The sequence below is a fragment of the Melanerpes formicivorus genome, unplaced genomic scaffold, assembly GCF_026170545.1.
Source record: "Melanerpes formicivorus ecotype bairdi unplaced genomic scaffold, bMelFor1.0.p_v2 SCAF_13, whole genome shotgun sequence".
NCBI classification, from domain to species: domain Eukaryota; kingdom Metazoa; phylum Chordata; class Aves; order Piciformes; family Picidae; genus Melanerpes; species Melanerpes formicivorus.
In genome coordinates, this window is record NW_027142365.1 from 20,550,094 (window position 1) to 20,577,424 (window position 27,331).

At 52.0% G+C, this 27,331-nt stretch overlaps 1 protein-coding gene across 2 annotated transcripts in view; it reads left to right on the forward strand.

The window, feature by feature from the left end:
* Positions 1 to 724: 724 nt before the first annotated feature.
* The window catches only part of PTER (phosphotriesterase related), a 32,097-nt gene continuing 5,490 nt past the window's right edge, over positions 725 to 27,331 (forward strand). Inside the window, exons 1-5 of one of the 2 annotated variants that reach the window (XM_068146382.1) lie at positions 760 to 813; positions 2,721 to 2,986; positions 17,069 to 17,534; positions 20,757 to 21,022; positions 25,771 to 25,911. In XM_068146382.1, coding sequence (XP_068002483.1) covers positions 17,103 to 17,534; positions 20,757 to 21,022; positions 25,771 to 25,911 — 839 coding nt within the window. In that variant the 5' untranslated portion in view covers positions 760 to 813; positions 2,721 to 2,986; positions 17,069 to 17,102. Of the gene's footprint in view, positions 814 to 2,720; positions 2,987 to 17,068; positions 17,535 to 20,756; positions 21,023 to 25,770; positions 25,912 to 27,331 lie in introns of both variants that reach the window. The other variant, XM_068146381.1, reaches the window with a different exon arrangement.

The following is a 27,331-nucleotide window of genomic DNA, read 5'->3' on the forward strand; positions in this document are numbered from 1 at the left end:
GGCTCTGCGCAGCGCACAGGCTGCCTCTGCCGCAGGGCTGCCTGCCTGCGAGGGCTGCAGAAGTTCCGCGCCCTTGGTGCCTTTGCCACTCGTGTGCCAGAAGCTGTTTACCCTTCCACAAAATTGAATGGCACCGCACGGGATGCTGTGAGCCTTGGGAAATAAGCCGCTCCTGGGGGGCAAGTGTAAGCTCTTGGCGTCAGCTTGCTCGCGTTTCATACTTGGCCACCTGCGCTCTTGCCCAGAGTCACCGTCATTCCCATCTCGTGTGTGGGTACTGGGAAGCGCCTCTGCAACCTTCCCAGTTATTTGCATTACAAGGGCATTAAAGGGCAGATCGGATCAGCGCGATCTTCCCAGCCCCTAAATGACTCAGTGGCTGCGAGCTGCCTCCCTGCTGTGCAAGCGGGGGCAGGAGCAAAGGCAGGCAGGACGCCGGCATCCACCAGCGCCCGCTGCGCTCGGAGCTGGCACAGGGCCGGCTGCGCCTCACGCCGAGAGGCAGTGGCGCTGCGGGGCAGTACCGGGGCGGCGGGCAGCGGCCCGAGCGCGGACACCGAGCCGCGGGTCCCGCCCGGAGCCGCGGGGCAGCGCTCTCTCCACGGCAGCCTGCCCGCCCCGCCGGGGCTGCCCCAGCTCCCCAGCCCCCGGCTCCGGCACCGGAGCCGCGCAGCGTTTCCCCGCCCGGGGCCGGCCCGCGGCAGGGAAGTCCCGCCCCGAGCGGGGCGGGAGCGGCAGGGGGAGAGCTGCCAGTTGCAGGCCCGGGTGCAGCCGAGAGGCTTCCAGCGCCGCCGCGGAGGGGCTGCCCACGGGGTGAGCGAGCGGGCCGGCCCCGGGCGCGTCTGCTCAGCCCGCCGAGCCGCCGGCCTCCCGCGGCCCGGGCCCGCCCGCAGTCCCACAAGCGTCTGGGCCGGTAAACTTCGCCGGAGCTGAGCGGCCAGCGCTGCTTCCCCGCTAACGCGGCCGGCCCGGGACGGCCTGCGGCGGGCAGCGGCGGCCGCTGACGGCTGCCTGCGGCGAGGCAGCTCTGGGTGGTTGGCAGCGCAGGGCTGGGTGCCGGGGCTCCGGAGGCCGCCGCTCCAGCGGACAGGGCGCCGAGCGAGCCGCGGCCCGGCCGAGGGCAGTCCCGGCGGAGCATACCGCCGGCGTGAGGCGGCGAGCAGCGGCGGACGAGGCCGCGGCGGGACGGGGCTGCGGCCCCAGCGGCGGCGCTAGGGAGGGCAAGGCTCCCGCGGGCACAGCCGCGGCGGGGCCGCAGCTTGGGCAGCTGAACGCCTCGGCCTGCCTGGAACAGCCTTTGGTGGTTGCCAGCAGAGTAGCCTCCGAGCTCAGGCAGCCTCGCTGCGAGTGCCGCTGGGCTGCTATTATTAGTGCTGGTATTTAGTATTTGCACAGTCACAAGTTAAATATTGGAGCTGTGTGCTCTCTGCTATTCCTCTCCCGTCAGTCCCTGAGGGTGGCTCCATGAAGGAACAAATGCCTCGATCCAAAACTGAGACGTTCCAAGACTGCCTTCAGCTGCCTCTCCATCTGGAAGCATCCGCAGCCCTCTCCAAGATGCTTGCAGAATTGCTTAAGCTTGACGAGGCTGAGCAGCAAAGCTGCAGGCTGGCCTGTGAGCGCCGCTGGGATCCACTCCCCAGCAGTGCCTCTGTGGCCTGAGGTGTTCTGCCCTTCACAACACAGAGTCGAGGCAGCTGCTCTGTTGCCTCCTCTCCTGGCACCAGCCCGGGGAGCTGCCGGGCGCAGCGCTGGTTCTGGGCGAGAGTCTCCCTGCCAGGTGCGCTTCAGCGCTGTCGCCGTCAGTACCCAACAGCGTCTTGGGGCATTTGCAGCCCCTCTCTGCAGCCCATCTGGTCTTCTGGTGAACTTGGTCCCAAGTTGAAGTGTACAAGGCACGTTGCCGAGGAGCTCAGGCGAGCACCTTTTGGCTTAGCGAGTATTTGAACACCTATATGACCCCTAAGAAACTTGTAGGTACAATGATTCTCTTTTTTGTTAGGTGTGTCTTGTGTTAAGGATGGTGTCTTCCGTATGCCAGAGGCTTGTGATAGTCGAACAGATTTTTAGCTGGAGGTCGCTTGCTTCTGGAAAATGGTGTTTTGCTTGTCAGGAATTCCCCTGTGCTCTATCCTGGATGTGTTACTGAGTCCTCTGTCATAATCTGTCGTGTAGTGCTCAAAGGTTGTTGCCTTCTTTCTGCCGGGGGCTGTGTTTCAGCGATGGGTGAAGCCGTGCTTCTAATAGGTGGTTTTGCATCATGTTGTCAGGTGCTTGGGGATGCTGCGTGGAAGGCTTTGTAAGTGTCATTTATTATTACGAATGCCTCTCATGTTTCACAATTTAACAGACAGAATGTTTGCGTCATGCCACCCTCGTCACATTCATCGTTGTAGTTATAATCAAAGCTGGCAACAGTGGCATTCAGATGCTTAATTACATTTCATATAGGTGACCAGTGCTAACTTATTAAATTAATGCCTGGTGGAGCTGGAACAAGAGTCACTGCTTCCCTCTCTGGAGCCATCAGCATGCTCCTCACATAGGAAAATCAGCATATAGTGAAATATATGGCACCAACAAGCTCTCTTTATTAGGAGAGTATTTCTCTGAGCACTCTGTGGATTTTCTCTGTTGTTTTACTTAATCTAAAATATTTTTCCATCCTTTAAAATTTGAAATCCTGAGCAAGGTTCTTTTTTTTTTCCCTTCTTCTTCAGTAAGCTGAAGCTGTAATTATCACATGAGGGTCCATGAAAACAGAAGAACGAGACTCCTACTTGTATCAGACTGGCCAGCTGTCTGGCACGGAGAGGATCAGACAGACATCTAGGCTGTGGAAAGCTGAGGTGCAAGTCCTTGGTTAGATCCAGAGCAGTTTTGAGTTTAAGCCTGATGTATTTCTGGAGAATCTGCAAGTCATTGCATTGTCAGCTGTGCTGGAAGGGAAAGGGAGTGTCTCATCCCCCAAGTTCTACAAAGAAAGGTAACCTTTTCCTCAGACCTGGTAGGGTGAGTTTTCTGTTTAACATCATTTTCTGGGCACAGAATCTGCCTCAGAATTTTCTAAGCAGTGGCCATGCCTTTGGCCTGACAGTAATGGGTATGTGGGTAATAATCCAAGGAAAGTATCTGAAGGAGGCCTACAGTATCTGAATGGGGCCTACAGGAAGGCTGGGGAAGGACTTCTCAAGATCTCAGGTAGTGATAGGACTAGGGGGAATGGAATGAAGCTGGAGGTGGGGAGATTCAGGCTAGATGTGAGGAGGAGGTTCTTCACCATGAGAGTGGTGAAACCCTGGAATGTGTTGTCCAGGGAGGTGGTCGAGGCCCCATCCCTGGGGGTGTTTAAGAGCAGGCTGGATGAGGCTCTGGCCAGGCTGATGTAGTGTGGGGTGTCCCTGCCCATGGCAGGGGGGTTGGAACTAGATGATCCTTGTGGTCCCTTCCAACCCTGAATGAAACTATGAAACTATGAAAGTGTTTTATCCTAGGAGGAAAGGCTGGGATATGTTTCAAAGCAATTAACTACTTGGATAAGAAAAAATGCCATCACCATTGTCTCTTATTTGACACTTCTAAGTAAACCACAATTTTTCAGCTGAATCTCAGGAGCAAGGATACTCTGAAACCTTAGTTTTGCATGAAGCCAAACCCTCAGGGTTCTTCTCCTGGAGGACCAAAAAAAGGGTGGTGTGTTACCTGCTGAGGAATTCTCTCTGCTCTTGCATGATCTTGCCACTTACCTGACAGTGTAAAAGCAGAATTGTTTTATCCCACAGTTACCTTTGCCTTGTCCTAGTGAGGACCAGTTGCCACAGTAAAAGAATCTAACTCTCTCTTGACTGTCATTTGCTTCTGCCAGGTGAGTTATTTTCAGGTGGTTCTGGAAGTATTCTGGTCTTACTGCTTGAGCTCTTGCAAACAATGTTGCAGGACTTGGTTCTTTGTTACTCCTCTTAGACTCTGTAACCAGGATTTAAAGCAAAGAAACAAACCATAAAAGCCCAACCCAAATAATCAATAGTTTCCAGGAGCAGATACTGTGGTTGTGTTTCCTTTGATGCCACATTCTGTGATGCAAAAAGAGCAGTGGCAGGGTTCTGTGTCTGCTTCTTGTGATGACTGAAGGTTCAGCAGTACCTGGGAAGAAAGCAGAAGGATAGGCAGGAGCCCTGGCAGTCCTGGCAGCTTGTGTGTGTTGGTTGTGGTGGCCCTTCCACTTCTGTATCCAGCTAAGGTAAGAACTTAAAGCATCAGGAGCTGTACAGACCATTGGCTCTGAGCACTAACAAAGCATGCAGGCTCCATAAAGGCAGTCTCTAAATTAAAAGGTACTCTGTAAGCTGCACTCAGCAGCTCACTCTTTTCTTCTGTGGGCTTCTTTCCTGTTAGAGCAGAAGTGAACCTTGGGGAGGGCATACAGCTTCCATTTCCCAGCACAGTTATTGAGAACAGTCACAGTGGAAACCATGAAGGCTTTTCTCAAGGTAGTTTTTTGCCAGTGGGCCTTCAGATTGGTTTTCTGCTTTGGGATATGGTTGTTTGCAGTAGTGGGAAACTGCTTGTGTGTCAGGCTCCTAGCTCTCTTCAGTAAAGAACGTGGTTTTCTGACAGTGCCAGCTTATGCCGGTTGCTGCGCTCTGCTGTCCTGAACGAGGCGCCGGGCATGCTCAGCTCCATGCACTCTGCATGGCCTCACAGGTCCCCCTGCGTCCGTCACTGGTCCCCTCTGCCACGGACCTGACTTGGGCTTCATTCATCTGGGTTTTTCTGGCTGGGAGTGTCCACTGTTCCTCAAGAAGTTGTAATGAACATCCCTTTCCCATTGCTTAGCTCTGTGTGGTGAGAAGGATGATGTCTGTTCTTTGGTGTCTTTGCTCTCCATCCCTTTTGTCCAGAGATTGTGGTTCTTGGTGCTGCTGAGCGAGAGAGAATGCTCCATCTAATGTGCTTAGTGATGTGTTTGTAAGTTGTATGCAAATGTGTCCTTAAGTAGAGAGAAACCAAATCAAGTCAATGAGAATAACAGTTAGGGTAGAGTTAGATGTAGGCTTGTTTCAGATTTGAAATTGAGAGGGGATGCAGGCTGGAAAGGCACTCACAGTATCACAGTATCACTAAGCTTGGAAGAGACCTTGAGAATCATCGAGTCCAACCTGTCACCACAGACCTCATGACTAGACCATGGCACCAAGTGCCACATCCAATCCCCTCTTGAACACCTCCAGGGATGGGGACTCCACCACCTCCCCAGGCAGAACATTCCAATGACGAATGACTCGCTTGGTGAAGAACTTTCTCCTCACCTCCAGCCTAAACCTCCCCTGCCACAGCTTGAGACTGTGTCCTCTTGTTCTGGTGCTGCTTGCCTCAGAGAAGAGACCAACCCCTTCCTGGCTACAACCTCCCTTCAGGTAGTTGTAGAGAGCAATGAGGTCTCCCCTGAGCCTCCTCTTCTGCAGGCTAAGCAACCCCAGCTCCCTCAGCCTCTCCTCACAGGGCTGTGCTCAAGGCCTCTCCCCAGCCTTGTTGCCCTTCTCTGGACACCTTCAAGTCTCTCAATGTCCTTCTTAAACTGAGGGGCCCAGAACTGGACACAGGACTCAAGGTGTGGCCTAACCAGTGCAGAGTACAGGGGCACAATGACTTCCCTGCTCCTGCTGGCCACACTGTTCCTGATGCAGGCCAGGATGCCATTGGCCCTCTTGGCCACCTGGGCACATTGCTGGCTCGTGTTTAGGCAGCTGTCAATCAGCACCCCCAGGTCCCTTCCTGCCTGGCTGCTCTCCAGCCACTCTGGCCCCAGCCTGTAGCTCTGCATGGGGTTGCTGTGGCCAAAGTGCAGCCCCTGGCACTTGGACTTGTTGAATGCCATCCTGTTGGACTCTGCCCATCTGTCCAGTCGGTCGAGGTCCCTCTGCAGAGCCCTTCTGCCCTCTAACTGACCAACATCTGGTCCCAACTGGGTGTTATCTGCAAATTTGCTGATGACTGACTCAATCCCCTCATCCAGATCATCAATGAAGATGTTAAAGAGGATGGGGCCCAGTACAGATCCCTGGGGAATGCCACTGGTGACTGGCCTCCAGCTGGATGAGAAGCACAGACTTTTCCCTTGTTGTCCTAGCAAGAGAGAGAGTATGTGCTTGTGGCCTGGCACCCATGAGAGCAAAACTTAGTTGTTAGGTTCAAGAATACAAATCTGTGCATCAACATGCAGGACTCAGCCTGTATTTGCATACAGCATAACAAGACTTGGTTTTTCATCTTTTGGCCTAAAAACTGTGTATGTGCATGTAAAATGTAATTAATGTAATGTGGGACCCTAGAGGAGAATTTTTATCTGACCTTTTATCAGGAGTCATTTTGGAAGCTGCCCAAAATGAAAAATCCCCTCAAGTTCTTCCTAAAGGAGATGCTGATGAAAAACCTCTTCTGGGGATGTTGGTCTCACTTTTCTCTGAGGAAAGGAAACTTCACTGTGGCTTTGCTTGGAGAAGGCTAGATTTTGAGACTGTTATCTTTACAGAAATAAGGTGAAATAAAAGTCTTACTGTTCTGTCCACTGCAGCTGACCTTTAACCAAATTAAAATAGGGCTTTAAACTAGATTTGAAGGGGGAAGGGGTTAATAGTCTCCTGCTGGCTGGTGACAGAGGGGCTGCTCACCAGCAGTAGAGAGAAGGAGAGCTGGTAAGGGCTCTCAACTTGCTGCCCTGAGGCAAGCCACGGATGATCCACCAGGACATTCTGTGGGAACCGAGGGGATTTGGCACAAGAGGAGGACAGGGCCAGCCCAGCTGAAGTGCTTCTGTGCAAGTGCACACAGCTTGGGCAACAAACAGGATGAGTTAAGGGCCACTGTGCTGCTGGGATGCCACGACATAGTGGCTGTTACTGACACTTGGTGGGATGAATCCCATGACTGGAATGTAGGCATAGATGGGTATAAACTCTTTAGGAAGGATAGGCAGGGAAGGAGAGGAGGAGGTGTTGCCCTCTATGTCAATAGCCAGTTGGAATCAGTGGAGCTCCAACTGGGGAGGGATGATGAGCTGGTTGAGAGCGTATGGGTTACAATTAAAGGCAGGACAGGGGAAGGAGATATTACTGTGGGGGTCTCCTACAGGCCACCTGACCAGCAGATCCAAGCAGATGAGGCCCTCCATAGGCAAATAGAAGCGGCTTCCAGGTCACAAGCCCTGGTCCTCATGGGTGATTTCAACCAAGAGGGATGTGGAGGTGCTGGAACGTGTCCAGAGAAGGGCCAGGAGGATGATCAGAGGGCTGGAGCACCTCTCCTATGAGGATAGACTGAAGGAGTTGGGGCTGTTCAGTTTGGAGAAGAGAAGGCTCCCAGGTGACCTAATTGTGGCCTTCCAGTATCTGAAGGGGGCTCCAGGAAGGCTGGGGAGGGACTGCTCAGGATCTCAGGTAGTGATAGGACTAGGGGGAATGGAATGAAGCTGGAGGTGGGGAGATTCAGGCTAGATGTGAGGAGGAAGTTCTTCCCCATGAGAGTGGTGAAACCCTGGAATGGGTTGTCCAGGGAGGTGGTCGAGGCCCCGTCCCTTGGGGGTGTTTAAGCCCAGGCTGGATGAGGCTGTGGCCAGGCTGATCTAGTGTGGGGTGTCCCTGCCCATGGCAGGGGGGTTGGAACTAGATGATCCTTGTGGTCCCATCCAACCCTGAATGAAACTGTGAAACTATGAAAATCCAAAAGTGTGCCAACCCTCATGGCAGGGGGGTTGGAACTTGCTGATCTTTGAGGTCCCTTCCAACCCTGACAATTCTATGATTCTGCGTGACCTACTGAGTGGCTTAGGCTCTGCCTCTGCAGCATGATCCTGTGCGTGCATGGTCATGTGTGGATCACGTCTGCCTGCTTCAATCCCAAAGGTATGGCCATACAGTGACATCAGTATGCAAGGCTGCACTTTGTTCTGGTGTGGCTGCTCAGCTGCAAGAAAGGAATCTCTGTTCTGTGTGTCTGGCTCAAAGCCTAGTGAGAGCAAGAATGTGAGCCTCATGTGAAGCTCGTCTTTCTGCCACGAGCTGAGCAGCAGAGGGAATCCACAGTGAGAGTTCACACTTACTCTTTCCGGGGAACTTTTACAAGCTTTGCTTCTCATTTACCCAGCTCCTCACCCTCAGAGGTTCTTTGGGCAGAGAATCACAGAAGCATTCAGGCTGGAAAAGACCCTCAGCATCACCAAGTCCAACCCAGAACCCTACTCTACAAAGTTCACCCCTAAACCATATCCCCAAGCACCACATCCAGACAACCTTTAAACACATCCAGGGTTGGTGACTCCATCACCTCCCTGGGCAGCCTGTGCCAATGGCTGACCCCTCTTGTGGGGAAAAATGCTTCCTAATGTCCAGTCTAAATTTACCCAGTTGTAGCTTGAGGCCATTCCCTCTTGTTCTGTCACTAATTACCTGTGAGAAGAGACCAGCACCAACCTCTTTGCAAGGTCCTTTCAGGTAGTTGTAGACAGCAATGAGGTCACCACAAGAAAGACACTCAGATGCTGGAGTGGGTCCAGAGAAGGACAACAAAGCTGGTGAATGCTCTGGAGAAGAGGACTTGTGAGGAGTGGTTGAGGGCACCTGGGGTTATTTAGTTTTGAATAAAGCAGGCTCAGGGGAGACTTCATTGCTCTCTGCAGCTCCATGAATGGAGGTTGGAGCCAGGTTGGGGTTGGTCTCTTCTCCATAGTAACAAATGATGGAGAACCTGAGGAAAGAGCCTCAAGAACATGAGCCTGCAGTGTGCCCAGGCAGCCAAGAGGGCCAATGGCATCCTGGCCTGCATCAAGAACAGTGTGGCCAGCAGGAGCAGGGAGGTCATTCTGCCCCTGTACACTGCACTGGGTAGGCCACACCTTGAGTCCTGTGTCCAGTTCTGGGCTCCTCAGGTTAGGAAGGAGGTTGACTTGCTGGAATGAGTCCAGAGAAGGGCAACAAAGTTGGTGAGGGGTTTGGAACACAGCCCTGTGAGGAGAGGCTGAGGGAGCTGGGGTTGCTTAGCCTGGAGGAGACTCAGGGGTGACCTTCTTGCTCTCTCCAACTCCCTGAAGGGAGGTTGTAGCCAGGCGGATGATGGTCTCTTCTCCCAGGCAGCCAGCACCAGAACAAGAGGACACAGTCTCAGGCTGTGCCAGGGGAGGTTCAGGTTGGATGTTAGGAAGAAGTTCTACACAGAGAGAGTGATTGCCCATTGGAATGTGTTGCCTGGGGCAGTGGTGGAGTCACTGGAGGTGTTCAGGAGGAGACTTGATGGGGTGCTTGGTGCCATGGGTTAGTTGATTAGGTGGTGTTGGATTGGTTGAAGGGTTGGACTCTATGATCTTGAAGGTCTCTTCCAACCTGGTTTATTCTATATTCTGTAAGTTGTACCATGAGATGTTTAGGTTGGGTCTTAGGAGAAACTTCTTCCCTGAAAGGGTTCTCAACCGCTGGAATAGGCTTCCTAGGGAGACTGCTGAATCCCTATCCCTGGAGGTGTTTCAAAGAGGCAGAGATGTGGTGCTGAGGGACGTGGTTTAGCAGCAGACTTGGTAGTTAGATAGTGGTTGGGTGTGATGTTCTTAAAGGTCTTTTCCTGATTCTCCAATTCCATGTTGCATTTCCTGGCCTGCATGGCTACGAAGGGGAGACCCAACAACAGTGCAGCCCTTGTTCCTAAAAGCAGTTGTGTTTCTCTGAGTATCATCAGTCCCTCCTGAGACATTGTTTTGGTGAATGGTGTGTCACAGCAGCCTGGATCTACGGTGGCTGCACTCTCCCATTGCAACATAATGGCAGTAAAGCCATCCCCATCCAAGTCCAGAGAGAATCTGTGCTAATTCCATTACAGTCTGCTTACCCAGGCAAAACAAATGCGGCGTTAGCATATGGAAACTGTGTTTATGAGATTAGACTGCTTCAGCAATATGAGATTACTGCAGGAGCAGCTAATCCAAACCTAGGGGGACCTCCCAGTGCAAGGCTGTTAAAATGGCATGAGGTCTGAAGTGCAGCTCTGGTATGGGAAACGTGGAAAGGCAAATCCTGCCATCGGTATTCAGGCACAACGCTGACTGAACTCAGTGGAACTTTTACCAGAGCCAGGAATGCAGGACCATGACCTTTTCAACAGCAAGTAACTTTTCTCTTAACAATACCTCTAGGAAAAATATTTAATAGTTGGCTAGTGGTGAGAGTTGTATTTCATGCACCATACAATTGGTGCTCGTAAAGACTTGTTCAGAGCTTAGTGCAGCAGTGCTGAGTTCTTGTTTCAAGGCTGCTGTGAAATAATACAAGCTTTGGATATATCTTAAAGCAGTTCTCATGTTCTTTATTTCTTAACATGCAAATTCCAGGAAGCACCCTTTCCTTCTCTGTTTGTGCAGCACCTGCAGCAGAGAAGCCTTGGTCTATACAGGGCCACCTCAAGGATACTGTCACATAAATTAGCTTCCAAACCCCAAACACTTGTTACTGCCAGAGCAGAGCCTACCTGTTGATCTTCCACCATAGGAATTAGCACCTCTCCTCCCCAGACACTGAGATAAGATTCAGGATAAGATTCAGGGACCTTGACGGGCTGGAGAGGTGGGCACAAGCCAACCTCATGAGGTTCAACAAGACAAGTGCAGGGTCCTGCATCTGGGTTGAGGCAATCCCAGGCACAAATACAGGCTGGGCAGTGACTGGCTGGAAAGCAGCCCTGAGGAGAGAGACTTGGGGATGCTGGTGGACAAAAAGCTCAGCAGGAGCTCTCAGTGTGCACTTGCAGCCCAGAAAGCCAATCAGACCCTGGGCTGCATCAGGAGAAGTGTGGCCAGCAGGTCGAGGGAGGTGATCCTCCCCCTCTGCTCAGCTCTGGTGAGACCCCACCTGGAGTCCTGTGTCCAGTTCTGGAGCCCCTATTACAAGAGGGATCTGGAGGTGCTGGAAGGTGTCCAGAGAAGGGCCAGGAGGATGAGCAGAGGGCTGGAGCACCTCTCCTATGAGGACAGACTGAAGGAGTTGGGGCTGTTCAGTCTGCAGAAGAGAAGGCTCCCAGGTGACCTCATTGTGGCCTTCCAGTATCTGAAGGGGGCCTATAGGAAGGCTGGGGAGGGACTGCTCAGGATCTCAGGGAGTGCTAGGACTAGGGGGAATAGAATGAAGTGGGGTGGGGAGATTCAGGCTAGATGTGAGGAGGAAGTTCTTCCCCATGAGAGTGGTGAAGCCCTGGAATGGGTTGTCCAGGGAGGTGGTCGAGGCCCCGTCCCTGGAGGTGTTTAAGCCCAGGCTGGCTGAGGCTGTGGCCAGGCTGATCTAGTGTGGGGTGTCCCTGCCCATGGCAGGGGGGGTTGGAACTGGATGATCCGTGTGGTCCCTTCCAACCCTGAATGAAACTATGAAGCTATGAAATGTAATTCACACATCCTGCATAGAACCATCTAAAATATACTTGTCTTGTTCAGGATTGTTTTGTGGCTCCCTCCTTAGTCTGTGGACACTACAGGAAGTGACTTGTTCTGTCCTGTTGCAGACGTCCAGAATAGGCTGGCTGCCTTGCCTAGGGATGTGTCTTTCCATCTCCACTAGGACAACGTGACTGGGTGACTGTTCTGTAGAAGATACACATCATTCTAGAGAGCTAAATGAGGTGATGGGAATTCAGGCCTTGTTGCCTGAGAGAAGAAACTTTCTTGGAAGAAAGATGTGTGTCAGCTGTGGTGTGCAAGTCATTAGGGAAGCACAAGAACATCGGTTTCTGTAGTAACATACACACACTGAAACTAAGCAGCACTCCTGCATGCATTTAAAAGCTTTTTGCACCTCAAACCAGTTTTAAAGGCATTAATTAAATTCTAGTTCCATCAGCTGAAGCTATTAGGAATGATATATCATTATAGCATAACCAGGCCACGCTGTCTGCAGATGACAGTGGGGAAGAGTCCAGGGCAGTGGGTTTAAAAATACTTCCAGTCACAGGTTTTGGGCTGTCTAACTTTTCTTAATTTCTTTACTAAAAGTGGTGGGCTTCTAGAACTGTGCTGGTAAGAAGGCACAGACATTAATCTTAATCCTCTCTTTCATGCCAGTAAGATGCAGCCTATCTTCAATACCGTTCGTGTCAGGCCCCACTTCTGTGGCGCTGCCTCAGCCTCAAGCCAAAGGTTCAGCAGTAACCCCTGGCTCTGCAAACTCCCTATCTGTAATGTGAAATTTGGGGGCTAAAAGTCAACAGATTGGTGTCTGCTAGAAGAGAGTCCTGGAACTGGCAATTTTAGATGCTTCCTGCTGTCCTACATCAGAAGACAGCAGCCTGAGGCTAGAAGAAGAGCTCACAGGCCACCACAGGCCTACGCACAGGCCAGATTAATTGAGGGTAATTAAATTAGCTGTGTGGGAGAGGAATTAGTAGGAACAAATTCTAGAAGGCAGCTTTTGAGCAAAGAAATGATCTGAAAGGGAGCACAAATTCACATCCAGTTGGAGTGGCCTTCTTGGGTAACCACTCAAACAACTAGAAAGTGAAGTGGAAAGTTGTTAAGGAAGTGGTCTGTAATCCATTTCTGTCAAGTTTTAGCAGTGCTTGTATGTTCTAGCAAAATATTCATATAGGCTTGTTTTCATAGTAAATGGGTTTGAAACTTGCCAGTGAAATGGGGGAGAAAAGTATGCTCCAGTGGAGAATAGTTACCAGTCTTGATGCTTGTTACAGTTTAGGGCTATGCTTAGTTTTTAAATGAGTATTTCCTTTAGAGGCTGGACACAGAACAATGCAAGATAAGTTCATCTCATCCCATTGAACTGCTGGATAGCTTGGTAGTTTGCAGCACTGGCTTGTTTCTCTCTCTCTTGGCTGCCTCCTGCGTTGCTTCTGGCTGCTCTGTCTCTGCCTTCTGACCTTGCGTGTTGGCTAACTTGTCTTCTGTTTTGGCTCGTGAGGTACAGGGCTGGGGGTAGTGACAGCAGGCTGGCTGTAAACACCCTCTGGGTCCTCTGTCCAGAGGGGTGGCTTTGTGCTGTGGGAGGAACAACAGCAGGCACCAGGACAGATTAGGGGTTACCCTGCTGGAAAGCAGCTCCATGAAGAAAGACCTTGGAGTGCTGGTGGGCAGCCAATTCTGCATGGGACAGCACTGTGCCCTGGGGGCCAAGAGAGCCAATGGCATCCTGGGGGGCAGCAAGAGAAGTGTGGCCAGCAGGGCTGGGGAGGTTCTGCTGCCCCTCTGCTCTGCCCTGCTGAGACCACAGCTGCAATCCTGTGTCCAGCTCTGGGCTGCCCAGTTCCAGAGAGACAGAGACCTGCTGGGGAGAGTCCAAGGGAGAGCCAGGAGGATGCTTAGGGGACTTGAGCATCTCCCCTGTGAAGAGAGACTGAGAGCCCTGGGGCTGTTTAGTCTGGAGAGGAGAAGGCTGAGAGGGATCTGATCAATGTCTACCAATGGCTGAGGGGTGGGGGTCAAGTGGAGGGGGCCAAGCTCTTTTGGGTGGTACACAGCAATAAGACAAGGAACAACAGGTTCAAGCTTGAGCATAGAAGGTTTCATCTCAGCATGAGGAGAAACCTCTTTACAGTGAGGGTGCTGGAGGCCTGGAGCAGGCTGCCCAGAGAGGTTGTGGAGTCTCCTGCTCTGGAGACTTTCCAACCCCACCTGGCTGCATTCCTGTGCAGACTGCCCTGGGTGCTCCTGCTCTGGCAGGGGGCTTGGACTGGATGATCTCTGGGAAGTTCCTTCCAACCTGTAATACACTGTGATATTTTGTCTATGTTTAGTAACTTTTATGTTTTTATATTTAGCCTACCTTTGTAAACATAATTTCATTTTACTTCCACGTGCTGAGTAACTGTGGTCAATTTATCACAGTATCACAGTATCACAGTATAACTTAGTTTCATAGTTTCATAGTTTCATAGTTTCATTCAGGGTTGGAAGGGACCACAAGGATCATCTAGTTCCAACCCCCCTGCCATGGGCAGGGACACCTCACACTAGATCAGCCTGGCCACAGCCTCATCCAGCCTGCTCTTAAACACCCCCAGGGACGGGGCCTCGACCACCTCCCTGGACAGCACATTCCAGGCTTTCACCACTCTCATGGTGAAGAACTTCCTCCTCACATCTAGCCTGAATCTCCCCACCTCCAGCTTCATTCCATTCCCCCTAGTCCTATCACTCCCTGAGATCCTGAGCAGTCCCTCCCCAGCCTTCCTGTAGGCCCCCTTCAGATCCTGGAAGGCCACAATGAGGTCACCTGGGAGCCTTCTCTTCTCCAGACTGAACAGCCCCAACTCCTTCAGTCTGTCCTCACAGGAGAGGTGCTCCAGCCCTCTGATCATCCTCCTGGCCCTTCTCTGGACACGTTCCAGCACCTCCACATCCCTCTTGTAATAGGGGCTCCAGAACTGGACACAGTACTCCAGGTGGGGTCTCACCAGAGCTGAGTAGAGGGGGAGGATCACCTCCCTCGACCTGCTGGCCACACTTCTCCTGATACAGCCCAGGATCTGATTGGCTTTGCGGGCTGCAAGTGCACACTGAGAGCTCCTGGTGAGCTTTTTGTCCACCAGCACCCCCAAGTCTCTCTCCTCAGGGCTGCTTTCCAGCCAGGTTGGAAAGGACCTCGAGGATCATCGAGTCCAACCTATCAACACAGACTGACTAGACCATGGCACCAAGTGCCACATCCAATCTCCTCTTGAACACCTCCAGGGATGGGGACTGCACCACCTCCCTGGGCAGCACATCCCAATGATGAACAACTCGCTCGGTGAAGAACTTTCTCCTCACCTTGAGTCTAAACCTCCCCTGGCACAGCTTGAGACTGTGTCCTCTTGTTCTGGTGCTGCTTGCCTGGGAGAAGAGGCCAACCCCTTCCTGGCCACAACCACCCCTCAGGTAGTTGTAGAGAGCAATGAGGTCTCCCCTGAGCCTCCACTTCTCCAGGCTAAGCAACCCCAGCTCCCTCAGCCTCTCCTCACAGGGCTGTGCTCAAGGCCTCTCCCCAGCCTTGTTGCCCTTCTCTGGACACCTTCAAGTCTCTCAATGTCCTTCTTAAACTGAGGGGCCCAGAACTGGCCACAGGACTCAAGGTGTGGCCTAACCAAAGCAGAGTACAGGGCACAATGACTTCCCTGCTCCTGCTGGCCACACTGTTCCTAATGCAGGCCAGGATGCCATTGGCCTTCTTGGCCACCTGGGCACACTGCTGGCTCATGTTCAGGCAGCTGTCAATCAGCACCCCCAGGTCCCTCTCTGTTTGGCAGCTGTCAGCCACTCTGACCCCAGCCTGTAGCTCTGCATGGGGTTGCTGTGGCCAAAGTGCAGCCCCTGGCACTTGGACTTGTTGAATGCCATCCTGTTGGCCTCTGCCCATCTGTCCAGTCGGTCAAGGTCCCTCTGCAGAGCCTTACTCTCGGGGGGGAGGGGTAGACTTGCAGTTTGTTGGCTGGCAAACCCAAAGCACAATAATGTTGTCAAGGGTTTGCTGAATACCAGAATGGAGATACTTAATGTAAAAAAAATAAATCATAAATAAAATAACCCAGGAAAAGTAATGCAGTTATTTAGAAAATGATCTTAGAATCACCTTGGTCTCTTTGCTGTGCATATAAAAATCACTCAGATCATTGAGCTTTCTCCCCAGTAGTGGGTGGCTCTGTGGAGCAGCAGCCTCCTGCACAGGGATGGAATTAATGGCTGGGTTGGACAACATAATTGAATTGCAACTAGCAGCAGTTCCTGACTGAGACAGGTATTTTGCTTGTGATTATTTGCTCAAGAATAACACTCTCTGAAATCATGCACTTCTTAATTTATTTAGGAAACAAAAATAAATCATTCTATTAATCAGCCAGCAGGCTGTTCTATGGGAGTAATCATTCTCTGCCTTCCCAGACAAGGCAGCACACTAGTCTAGAAATGAAATTGATAAAGGAACAGCTCTTCCTCAGCCTGCCCTGACAGAGGCAGGCAGGCAGGCAGGCTTTCCTGGGTGCAGGTGAGGTGTCAGTGCTGCAGGTGAGGTGTCAGTGCTGCAGGTGAGGTGTCAGTGCTGCAGCTGAGGTGTCAGTGCTGCAGGAGCAGCCACACCGCAGGCTGGGCCAGGCAGGAGCTGCTGCCCTGTGCAAGGGACATCGGCACTCAGGCAGTGACTGCTTCTCCTCACATGAAAGTATGCCCACAGAGACCTCATTGCTCTTGTGCCCTTTGGTATGTAGAGTTCAGTGCCCTTCAGATTTCAGGGTTTTTGTCATCCTGGTAGATTAACTTGAGCAGTTAAAAGGAAAATGTCCTCTGGGGGCTTCGCCGGTAACGAACCCATGTTTATGATATTATTCACTAAAAGGGAGGCAGGAATGGGAAAGACCTCTCTGTTTAATCAATAATGCATGCTCTAGTTAGTCCTGTCCTCTGGACATGATTAAACATGTATTTTGTTTCGTGACTGATGATTTTGGTCGAGTAGGGATTAGAACTCTCTATCCTCAAGCCTTTGCAGCTGGCAGGGGGAAGATCGAACATGAGCTGGCCAGTCAGCTGTGTTTAATGTTAGTGTGGCACAGAAACCAGAATGACTGCTCCCCCCCAAAGGGAAACACAGCCCCAGTCCCAGTGGGGAGGGCTGCAGCTGATCCCACCCTGCAGGGAGTCAGGCCAGATCTGCACTGGGCAGGTACCGTCACCACGAGCCAGCTGCATGCTTGTGTCTCTTAGCACTCCTTTGGAATCTGAGAAATCACAGAGTTTTGCTCAGCCTAAGAGGGAGGAAAAGGTCTCTGGGGGGCAGAGCCATGTACACTGTTAGGTTAAGGTCTGATCTTAGCTGGTACTTGGCCAATGGACCAATCCATGGCGGTGGTGAGGGACCAGGCTGTACCCTTAGTGCTGGTTGCCAGCAGCACAGGTGGCTGGGGAGCAGAAGTGCTTTGGGGTTCATCTTGACTCCTCTGCTGGCACCAGCACTGGAAAAGATTCTAACACACACACACAACAGGTGTGAGAAAAAGGGTGTCAGAGTCTGTGTGAAAGAGGTTTGCTCTTTCTGATATGTTTTTATTTCCTTTTTTTTAGACTCTGAACATTTTCCCCCTTGTGAGGCAGAAGGATGACTTCCTTGAGGGGAAAAGCACAGACAGTCTTGGGCCCCGTGGAGCCAGATTGCCTTGGCTGTACTTTGACCCATGAACACTTGACTATGAACTACAGCAGCTGCTTTTGTCCACCTCCTCCAGGCCAAGAGGCTCTGTCTGATGGGCCCTTTGAGATGAAGAACTTGTATTGGATTAAGCAAAACCCCTACAGCCATAAAGAAAACCTTCTTCTGTGTGAGGAGACAGATGCTGTGAGGGAGGAGCTGTTGCATTTCAAAGCAGCAGGCGGTGGGACCATCGTGGAGAACACCACCACGGGAATCGCTCGGGACGTGAAGACTTTGAAGAAACTTGCTGAGGAAACTGGAGTCCACATTATTGCTGGGGCTGGCTTCTATGTGGATTCCACTCACTCTCCTCAAACACAGGCCATGACGGTGGAGCAGGTAAGCCTTAACCAGTGCTTCAGTGACTCTGTCCTGTGAATTATCCTCGGGTGAGTCAAAATTGGAGAGGTGTTCCATCAAAACAGATGAAACTCCAAAGCCCTCATTGTGAGAAGCTTGGGCACAGCATTACTGCTTGTGTGGTATGTTTGGAGCAGCATTACTTGCATGCACTGGGGTTATCAGTCAGCGTTTCCAGTGCTTAAGCTCCATTTTCTCTCAGGGATTTGTTATAATGCAACAGTAAAAGGAAAATAAAGTACCTCATGCGTGGGCATCTGTTACAACACCAATTACCTTGCTCTTTTTACAGTTCTTGAGGAAGGAGTACCTCCCTCCTTCCTCCTTTTTCTGGCTAATTGCTTCCCAACAAGCTCAGCCATTGTTCTTACACAAAGCATAAATGATTGCAGTGTTTGCAGGAGAGATGTAAATCCTTGCTCGGCCCAGGCCGTGTGTTAGAGCTCTCTCCTCTGCCTTTTGTCCAGCTCTTCCAGGGTAGAGTCTACACCAGGTTGTTTGTATAGTGCCTGAGACAGTCATGACTCAGCTCCCCAGATACTCCAATAATAATAAATATTCAATCATCTTTTCTTAAGAAAATGTGATGATGGGGAGAAGAGGCAAGGGACCTCTCCAAGGCAGGAGGCTGTGAATGCTGATGAACAGAGCAGAGAAAATGGCTTTCAATTGGCCAGAGCTTACAAATGAGTCAAATTCACCTTAAAAATCAATGACCCAAGTTTGAGCAGTGCTGCCAGCTGAACCTGAACCTGATTTGGCCCACGCTGTATGGAACAGTGCTGCCCACTAAATACACTGACATGACTTGAAATTTGTTCCAAAGAGGCAAAGGTTTCCCTTCTCTATTTGCTGGAGACCCACAGATGTCCTGTGCTCAGCAGGTAGTCAGTACTTGGTCCAGTACAGAAGAAAGGGTTACAGTTCCTTAGAAAGGGTTATCCAGTGCTTGATGGTGATAGCCAGTCAGTTGCTACTGAATTTCATAGATTCATAGAGTCAGAGAATGGTCTTAAGTTGGAAGGGACCTTGAAGACCATGTAGCTTCAGCCCCACTGCCGTGGGCAGGCACAACTCCCACCAGCCCAGGTTGCTCAAGGCCTCACTTATCCAACCTGGCCTTGAGCACCTCCAGGGAGGAGGCATCCATGGCCTCCCTGGGCAACCTGTTCCAGTGTCTCACCACCAGCACTCCAAAGAATTTCTTCCTAATCTCCAGTCTCAATCTCCCTTCCTCAAGTTTCAATCCACTCCCTCTCATCCTGTCACTCCCAGCCCTTGTCAAAGGTCCCTCCCCAGCTCTCCTGTAGCCCCTTCAGGTACTGGAGGGCTGCTGTGGGCTCTGGCTGGGGCCTGCCTTGCTGCTGTGTTTTCTGAGTAGACAAAGGCAATTCCAATATTTTGAGAGACGTTCTTCAGCAGAGGAGTTAAACCTGCATCTGGCTGTCTGCAGCAGCAGACTGGTTCCATGTGAAGCAGAAGGGCTGTGATCATAGCATGAAGTGTTGGGCAGAAGCCTGCCCTAAGCTGTGACAGCTTCGGCTGACTTCGGTGTGCAGCTTGAGGATTTACCAACGTGTTGAGGAGACAAGGTGTGGAGTAGAGATACTTTGCAGATCTATTAGCAAATTGGTTTGGGGGTTTCTGTTCCCTGGATTTGCTTCAAAACCTTCCTTATTCCTTAGCTCCACTGACTCTTCCTTAAAACCATCTAGGGCCAAAGAATTAGAAGAGGTCGTCATCAGTGGTGGTTTGTGCTCTCACTTCTGTGGGGGCTGTAAGACACATTGGCCTCTTCTGGAAAAGGGAAACTAAAGCTTTTCTAGCAAACTGCTTTGATTAGGGAGTTCACAGTATCACAGTATCACTTAGGTTGGAAAGGACCTCGAGGATCATCGAGTCCAACCTATCAACACAGACCTCATGACTAGACCATGGCACCAAGTGCCACGTCCAATCTCCCCTTGAACGCCTCCAGGGTTGATGACTCCAGCACCTCCCTGGGCAACCCATTCCAATGACGAACAACTCGCTCGGTGAAGAACTTCCTCCTCACCTCGAGTCTAAACCTCCCCTGGCACAGCTTGAGACTGTGTCCTCTTGCTCTGGTGCTGGTTGCCTGGGAGAAGAGGCCAACCCCTTCCTGGCTACAACCACCCTTCAGGTAGTTGTAGAGGGCAATGAGGTCACCCCTGAGCCTCCTCTTCTCCAGGCTAAACAATCCCAGCTCCCTCAGCCTCTCCTCACAGGGCTGTGTTCAAGGCCTCTCCCCAGCCTTGTTGCCCTTCTCTGGACACGTTCAAGTGTTTCGATGTCCTTCTTAAACTGAGGGGCCCAGAACTGGACACAGGACTCAAGGTGTGGCCTAACCAAAGCAGAGTACAGGGGCACTATGACCTCCCTGCTCCTGCTGGCCACACTATTCCTAATGCAGGCCAGGATGCCATTGGCCCTCCTGGCCACCTGGGCACACTGCTGGCTCATATTCAGGTGGCTGTCAATCAGCACACCCAGGTCCCTCTCTGTTTGGGAGCTCTCCAGCCACTCCAACCCCAGCCTGTAGCTCTGCATGGGATTGCCGTAGCCAAAGTGCAGCACTCGGCACTTGGACTTGTTGAATGTTGTTCTGGTGTCTGTTTTGCCAATAAGTATTTTAAAAGCAAGCTGATGTTGACCCTGTACATTTGTCAGCTGAGCTTTGCTCCTGCAGGCCCGAAGTCAGCAGACCTCCCCTGGTTTTATGGTGGCATTCTCATGAGCAGGCTTTGCCCCTTTTCTCCCTGAATGACATGAATTCTTTATGCTCCAACCCCTTGTTTTGCAGGAAATTACACTGCACTGCTTCTAGAGCCAGCTCAGGAGGATGAGGGGCAGGTTCCACAGTAAGCAATAAATAGTCTCAGTGTAAATCGGTGTTCCAATGATCCGCAGAGCAGCTTCCCTGGCAAACCTGGGCAGCTGTGTGAGCAGACACTGTTACACTGACTGGCTGCTGTGTTTATTTTGGTCTTTGGTGGATGGCCAGCATAACATTATTTGACAGAAACCAGATTTGAGCTGCAGTGTTTTCACACACCCAACTGTTAATTAAGCGCAGGAAGCCCTCGGGAGCCTACCTGGCACACAGTCCGTCAGCCCAGTCTGATGCTGCCCGGCACCAACAGGATTCGTGACCCCAGGTGTCCTTTTGCTGTGCTGCAGCTGACAGGCATCATCGTGGAGGAGATCCTCAGCGGAGCAGACGGGACAGACATCAAGTGCGGCGTGGTGGGGGAAATAGGCTGCTCCTGGCCCCTGACGGCGAGCGAGCGCAGGGTGCTGCAGGCCGCGGCGCAGGCGCAGGCGCAGCTGGGCTGCCCGCTCATCGTCCACCCCGGCAGGAGCAGCCAGGCTCCCGGCCGCATCGTCCGCCTGCTGCAGGAGGCTGGGGCCAAGGCTGCCAAGACAGTCATGTCTCACCTTGACAGGTAAGCAGACCGCTCTGCTGGCCCTGCGGGAGCGCTGCCGCGGCACGCCGGGCTCTGGGGAGCTGCTCTGCGCGCAGCCAGGGCTCTCTAGGGCGCTGGGATCGCAGTCTGAGAATTCTCTGCAAGGTCACTGACTTCAGAGTAGCTGCTGAAGTAGAGGCAGCAGCAGCTCTGGGATCCACCTTCACAGAGCAATGCTGGCAGTTGAAATGCTGTCTTTGAAGGGCTGGCAGCAGGACTACAAATAACCACAGCTGCAATTGCTTAGCAAATGGGAATGCCATTAGTCCCTCTCCCTGCAGAACCCCTGGGCTTACAAAGCACTGACCATTGAGCAGCTTGCACCAGGCTGGGTGGGAAGCTGCTAGGCTTCCAGCATGGTGGAATACTGGGCCACTGCTCTTAAGGGGCCTAACAAACCTCACCGAAGCTACTGGAGAGCTCATTGATTTGTCTGCATTCTGGATGTGAGCAGAAGGCAGAACTTTTGTGTTCATAGAACTGTAGACTGGTTTGAGTTGGAAGGGACCTTGAGGATCATCCAGTTCCAACCCTCTGCCATTGCCAGGGACACCTCCTACCAGCCCAGGTTGCTCAAGGCCTCACTTATCCAACCTGGCCTTGAGCACCTCCAGGGAGGAGGCATCCATGACCTCCCTGGGCAACCTGTTCCAGTGTCTCACCACCAGCACTCCAAAGAATTTCTTCCTAATCTCCAGTCTCAATCTCCCTTCCTCAAGTTTCAATCCACTCCCTCTCATCCTGTCACTCCCAGCCCTTGTCAGAGGTCCCTCCCCAGCTCTCCTGTAGCCCCTTCAGGTACTGGAGGGCTGCTGTGGGCTCTGGCTGGGGCCTGCCTTGCTGCTGTGTTTTCTGAGTAGACAAAGGCAATTCCAATATTTTGAGAGACGTTCTTCAGCAGAGGAGTTAAACCTGCATCTGGCTGTCTGCAGCAGCAGACTGGTTCCATGTGAAGCAGAAGGGCTGTGATCATAGCATGAAGTGTTGGGCAGAAGCCTGCCCTAAGCTGTGACAGCTTCAGCTGACTTCGGTGTGCAGCTTGAGGATTTACCAATGCAGCTCTCCTGTAGGGGGCTGGAAGGCTGCTCTCAGGTCTCCCCAGAGCCTTCTCTTCTCCAGGCTGAACAAGCCTAACTCTCTCAGCCTGTCCCCATAGGGAAGCTTCTCCAGTCCTCTGATCATCTCCATGCCCTGGACCCTCTCCCTTCCACTTGAGCCCCACCCCTCAGCTATTGATAGACATTGATCAGGTTCCCTTTCAGCCTTTTCTTCTCCAGACTAAACAGCCCCAGGGCTCTCAGTCTCGCTTCACAGCAGAGATGTTCCAGTCCCTTCATTATCCTCCTGGCTCTCCCTTGGACTCTCTCCAGCAGGTCTCTGTATCTTGAACAGGGGAGCCCAAAACTGGACACAGGATTGCAGCTGTGGTCTCAGCAGGGAAGAGGCAGGGGAGAGCCTCCCTAGCCCTGCTGGCCACACTTCTCAATGCACCCCAGGAGGTTGTTTCCCTTCCTGGCCACTGGTGCCCTGCTGTTGGCCTGGGACCAGATATAAGAAATATTGCTTAAAAAGAAAATTGATTGGATTTTGAAATGAATTGGGGTTTGGTTAGTTCTCATCAAAGACCAGAGAGCTACCTTTTAGTTTCCTTGAGATCAAACATCAGAAGCCCCACATCAGACCTGGAGAGGAATTGGGGTGCTTCCCTCTCTCCACTCTAGAGACAGCCTCTCTTCCAAACCAGTTTTGTGTGACTTTGTGTTGCTGATGGTGAGCTGGAAAATGTCCAAGCATTGATGAGTCGAGCCTGTGTGTGGTCAGATGATTCTCAGCAGCTGCACTGCTTGCCCTCAGTGTGAGTGTAATGCAGGCAGGAGCCCTGTGCTCCAGATCTCTAACCCCACAGGCTCCAGGGGCTGGCTCCTGCAGCTCCAGGTGCTGTGCAGTCACACACAGCTCAGTGTGACACCTGGGGATGTTGGGGGCACAGAACTGAGAGCCATGACATTTAGTTTGTGTTGGATTGGATGCCAGGGCCAGGGCCTTCCCTTCCCTGGTTGCCTGCAGTGTGTCCTGTCTCCAGCTCTGCTCTTATCTCCTTTTTAAAGGAAAATGCATTACTTGAATCTTTTTTTGGAGGAGCACTGAGCAAGCTGCAGGTGTCAGTGCTTACACAGACATTCTGACACAACATCAACACCCAGCTCTGGGGGGGCTGCCTTTACACACTGCTGTAAATTGCTGGATTCAGTGACTTACTGGTGGAAGAGAAGCACTATGAGTAAGAAAACAAGCAAGGCAGAGGTGCAGTTTCACTAGCAGCTGCTGGATGCACAATGTGACATTTCCTTGCACTCCTGCTATCATTACTTTCACACATTCAGTTGGCACTTGCTGTAACATAGACTCTAAACTACTGTGAAGTTTGGCTTTGCAATCTGCACTTAACATTTTCAGTCTCCTCCGGTGAGAAGAATCCACGTGGGAGCATCCCAGCCCTTCCAATGTGAGAGGAATTTGTACATAGCTCCATATTTCATGTCTGCTGTTGACACAGACAGAATCCAGGTGGATTTGCAATGAGAAGATAGAACTGAAAAGCTGGCTGCCATGTTGGGCAGCGTGGCACCCCAGCAGAGAGGGTTGCAAGTGTCCACAGCAAAGCTGAAGTGTAGGTGAGGGCTGGGAGGCTTTGACCAGTTATTGGGGGTTAGGAGTACAAAGGCATCTTGGTGGAGGTCAGCACTCATCCCCTCGAGTGGCTTTGGCTAGCAGGCTCATAGCAGCCATGAGGAATGCCTGCTTGGTGGTGGCTTGGTGGCTGTCCCTGCCCTGGTTTATGGCTGAGGGCCAAACAACAGGATGCTCCTCTGTGCCAGCTCCTTTCCCTTGGGAGCAGGGCTGCTCAGCAGTACTGAGCTGGGCAGCGTGAGCCAGGTGCTGCTGCAGCACTCCTGTGTTTTACAGAGGGGCCCAGTGCTGGTGAAACTGGGCTCTGCTGCTCTTCACTGGGGTGGAGCTCCCAAAGGCACAACACTGACACTGCTCTTGAAAGAGATTGTTCTGTGGGTTTGCAATAGATCCTCCTGCACAGGATCCAGGACTCCTGGCTGCTGCCTGCCCACGAACTGAGCAGGGCTGGGGCTGAAGGAACCCCTTCTCTTGCTCTGCACCTTGCAAACTCACTTGGTGAGGAATGTTCAGTCTCTGTCAACTGTAACATTTATTTTAAAATACCATTTTGTATTAATTGCAGTTGGCAAGTCTCAGGCTCCTGCTGATGGCAGGCTGCTATGAGCAAGGGGGTTCTCTCTCTCAACCCATCTGTTCCTCCTATCTTGTCCCCTTGTTAAGTCATAACATTGAAATGGTGCCATCAGTGATTCCCATGGCAACAGACTGTGATGTCATTCTGTAGGGTAAAATTACTCTCTGACATCAGTATCTGCAGCTAAGGAAAAGTGGAACTGCTGCCCTTTTGGTTAACTCTGCTGTTCTGGTGGGAACTTGGTTTTTCCTCAGATTAAAATGTGCTGTGGCTATAAAGATGGGAGCCTGGGAGTGTTTTTCTTGTCCTTTGGCCAGCCCAGACTCTCTGCAAAAACATTTCAAAGGGAAAAAAGGCTCCAGAGGGCTGATGTTCCAGCTGCCATTCTATTCCAGATCAGTGAGGGCATTTAGCAGCTTTGCTCCTTCCTTTGCAGCATGCCTGCTGCAGAGCCTGTCACCCAGGGCCTCCTTTGGCACACCTGCAGAGCCTGTCACCCAGGGCCTCCCTTGGCACACCTGCACAGCCTGTGACCCAGGGCCTCCCTTGGCACACCTGCACAGCCTGTGACCCAGAGCCTCCCTTGGCACACCTGCAGAGCCCTGACCCAGGGCCTCCCTTGGCACACCTGCAGAGCCTGTGACCCAGGTTCTCCCTTGGCACACCTGCAGAGCCTGTGACCCAGGGCCTCCCTTGGCACACCTGCAGAGCCTGTGACCCAGGGCCTCCCTTGGCACACCTGCAGAGCCCTGACCCAGGTTCTCCCTTGGCACACCTGCAGAGCCTGTGACCCAGGGCCTCCCTTGGCACACCTGCAGAGCCCTGGCCCAGGTTCTCCCAGTGCCATTCTGGCTGTGGGTTGGTGCTCTGGCTGGGTTCCAGCACCAGCAGTGATCTATTGCCCTTCCAATGCCAATCCAGCAGGATCCCTGTAGAGAATGGAGGCTAAAGCCCAAGCTGTGTCGTGCTGCTGTGTGATGGATGAAACCAGCCCTGGCTGTAGCTGTCTCCTGTAACTCTTTTGCAAGAGTAAATCTGTCTTGTGTGAGTAATCCATTGTATTGCTTTTGAATGTCACTATGAATTAACCTCCTCCTCAAATGTCCTTCTTTGTTAGGCTCTCTGTGGCGAGGCTTAGTGGCACCTCAGGTAAGGAACTTTCCTCTTCCTCTCTCAAGATGATCATTTCTATTTTCTTCCATTCTTTCACGGGGGCAGAGTTAGGTTGGGGTTTTTCAGTGCATGAAGTCCCAGGTGGGTGTCACAAAGACAGTGCTGTGTATCAGCTCAGGCTGCATGTGTCAGCCAGGAGTCTTGTGTCAGAGAAGGGCGAGTTCAGCCTTAGACAACTGGGTCTGTTCCTTGCAAGCAGGAGCTTGAGCAGCAGCTATCCTCATACCACCAGGGGGTTTTGTCCTTCCTGTTACCATGCTGATGTTGTATTCCCTGTGTTCTGCAGGACTATCTTTGACAGAGAGGAGCTTCTGGAATTTGCTGAGCTTGGCTGCTATCTAGAGTATGACCTGTTTGGTACCGAGTTCCTTCACTACCAGTTCCAGCCTGAGGTCGACATGCCGAGCGACAGCCAGCGGATCGCCAGGTGCCCGCCGCCCCGCTCCTGCCCCGCGCCGCTCAGCCTCCCTGGGGCTCCTTTGAGTGGCATCACACAGCTTGCTCTGCAAAGTTGGCTTTTCCCCTGCTAACATAATGACTTTTTCTTTAGAACAGCATCTGTAACCTTCTGTCTGCAAAGGAAGCTGTGGACTCGGTTTTGTAGAGGGTTACTTGAGCCTCTTTGCTCTCCATCCTAATTCCAGGCTTATCTGGCTGAAGTTGATGGTTTACTGCATTTATGGAGGCTGTAAGAAAAAAAAGGGTGGAGCTGCTGGGTTTGTGTTTGTAGTGTTAGAAGCCTAAGCATTGTGTGAGCCTCCTCACAAATGTGCTGACTCAGCAAAACTCAGTGGTTGTCTTGGATCGATTAGATTCTCTACCTCTGTCCTCTTTGTTCCTTCCAAGCACTTTATCATCTCTCTTCTGTCTTCTTCTGCCCTTTCTCTCTTCGAGAGGATGAGATTCCTGTCTCCTCTGAGCTCCTCACCCTCACAGTGCAGGAAGGCTGGGGAAGGACTGCTCAGGATCTCAGGGAGTGATAGGACTAGGGGGAATGGAATGAAGCTGGAGGTGGGGAGATTCAGGCTGGAGGGGAGGAGGAAGTTCTTCCCCATGAGAGTGGTGAAGCCCTGGACTGGGTTGTCCAGGGAGGTGGTCAAGGCCCCGTCCCTGGAGGTGTTTAAGCCCAGGCTGGATGAGGCTGTGGCCAGGCTGATGTAGTGTGGGGTGTCCCTGTCCATGGCAGGGGGGTTGGAACTAGCTGATCCTTGTGGTCCCTTCCAACCCTGACTGATACTATGATACTATGATACAGTGTGAAAATCCTGGCCCTGCTTCTCCTCAGCACACACAGCCTGGCCTCAGTGCTGGTGGTGCCCTGTGCTGTGCCCTCCTCACAGAAACTGGGGCAGGTAGGAGCAGCTGGGGATGGACATCTCACTCCTTCCACCCTGTCACACTCTGTGTGTGTTTGATGCACTGTGCAGTTTATCCACAGTGCTCAGGTGCAGTGAAGTGGCAGGTTCCTGAGGGGGTCCTGCCTGTGTCTTTTGCCCTCCCAGAGTTACAAACAGTTCTTCTGTTCCTCTTGATCAGAGGATTTTGTGATTCCTGATTACTAATGAAATAACTTTCTATCTATCTCTTTCCCCCTCACTGTCAGGTTAAACTCAAAACCCCTCTCCTCTTCTCAGCCTGTTCTCTCCTACAGAAGGTGCTGTGGTTCCTACTCCACTCCCTGCCCAGCCTTTGCTGCTGCTTTTCACACCAGAAATCATCTCAACAGGGCACTCAGTTTTGCACTCAGTATTTTAAACTGTTGCAATGAATCCATAGTTTTCACATTTAGAATGGGTAGAGTTGCTGCCCTCCCCTCTGCTGTGTCTCAGAAAGGCCAGGAGGAATAT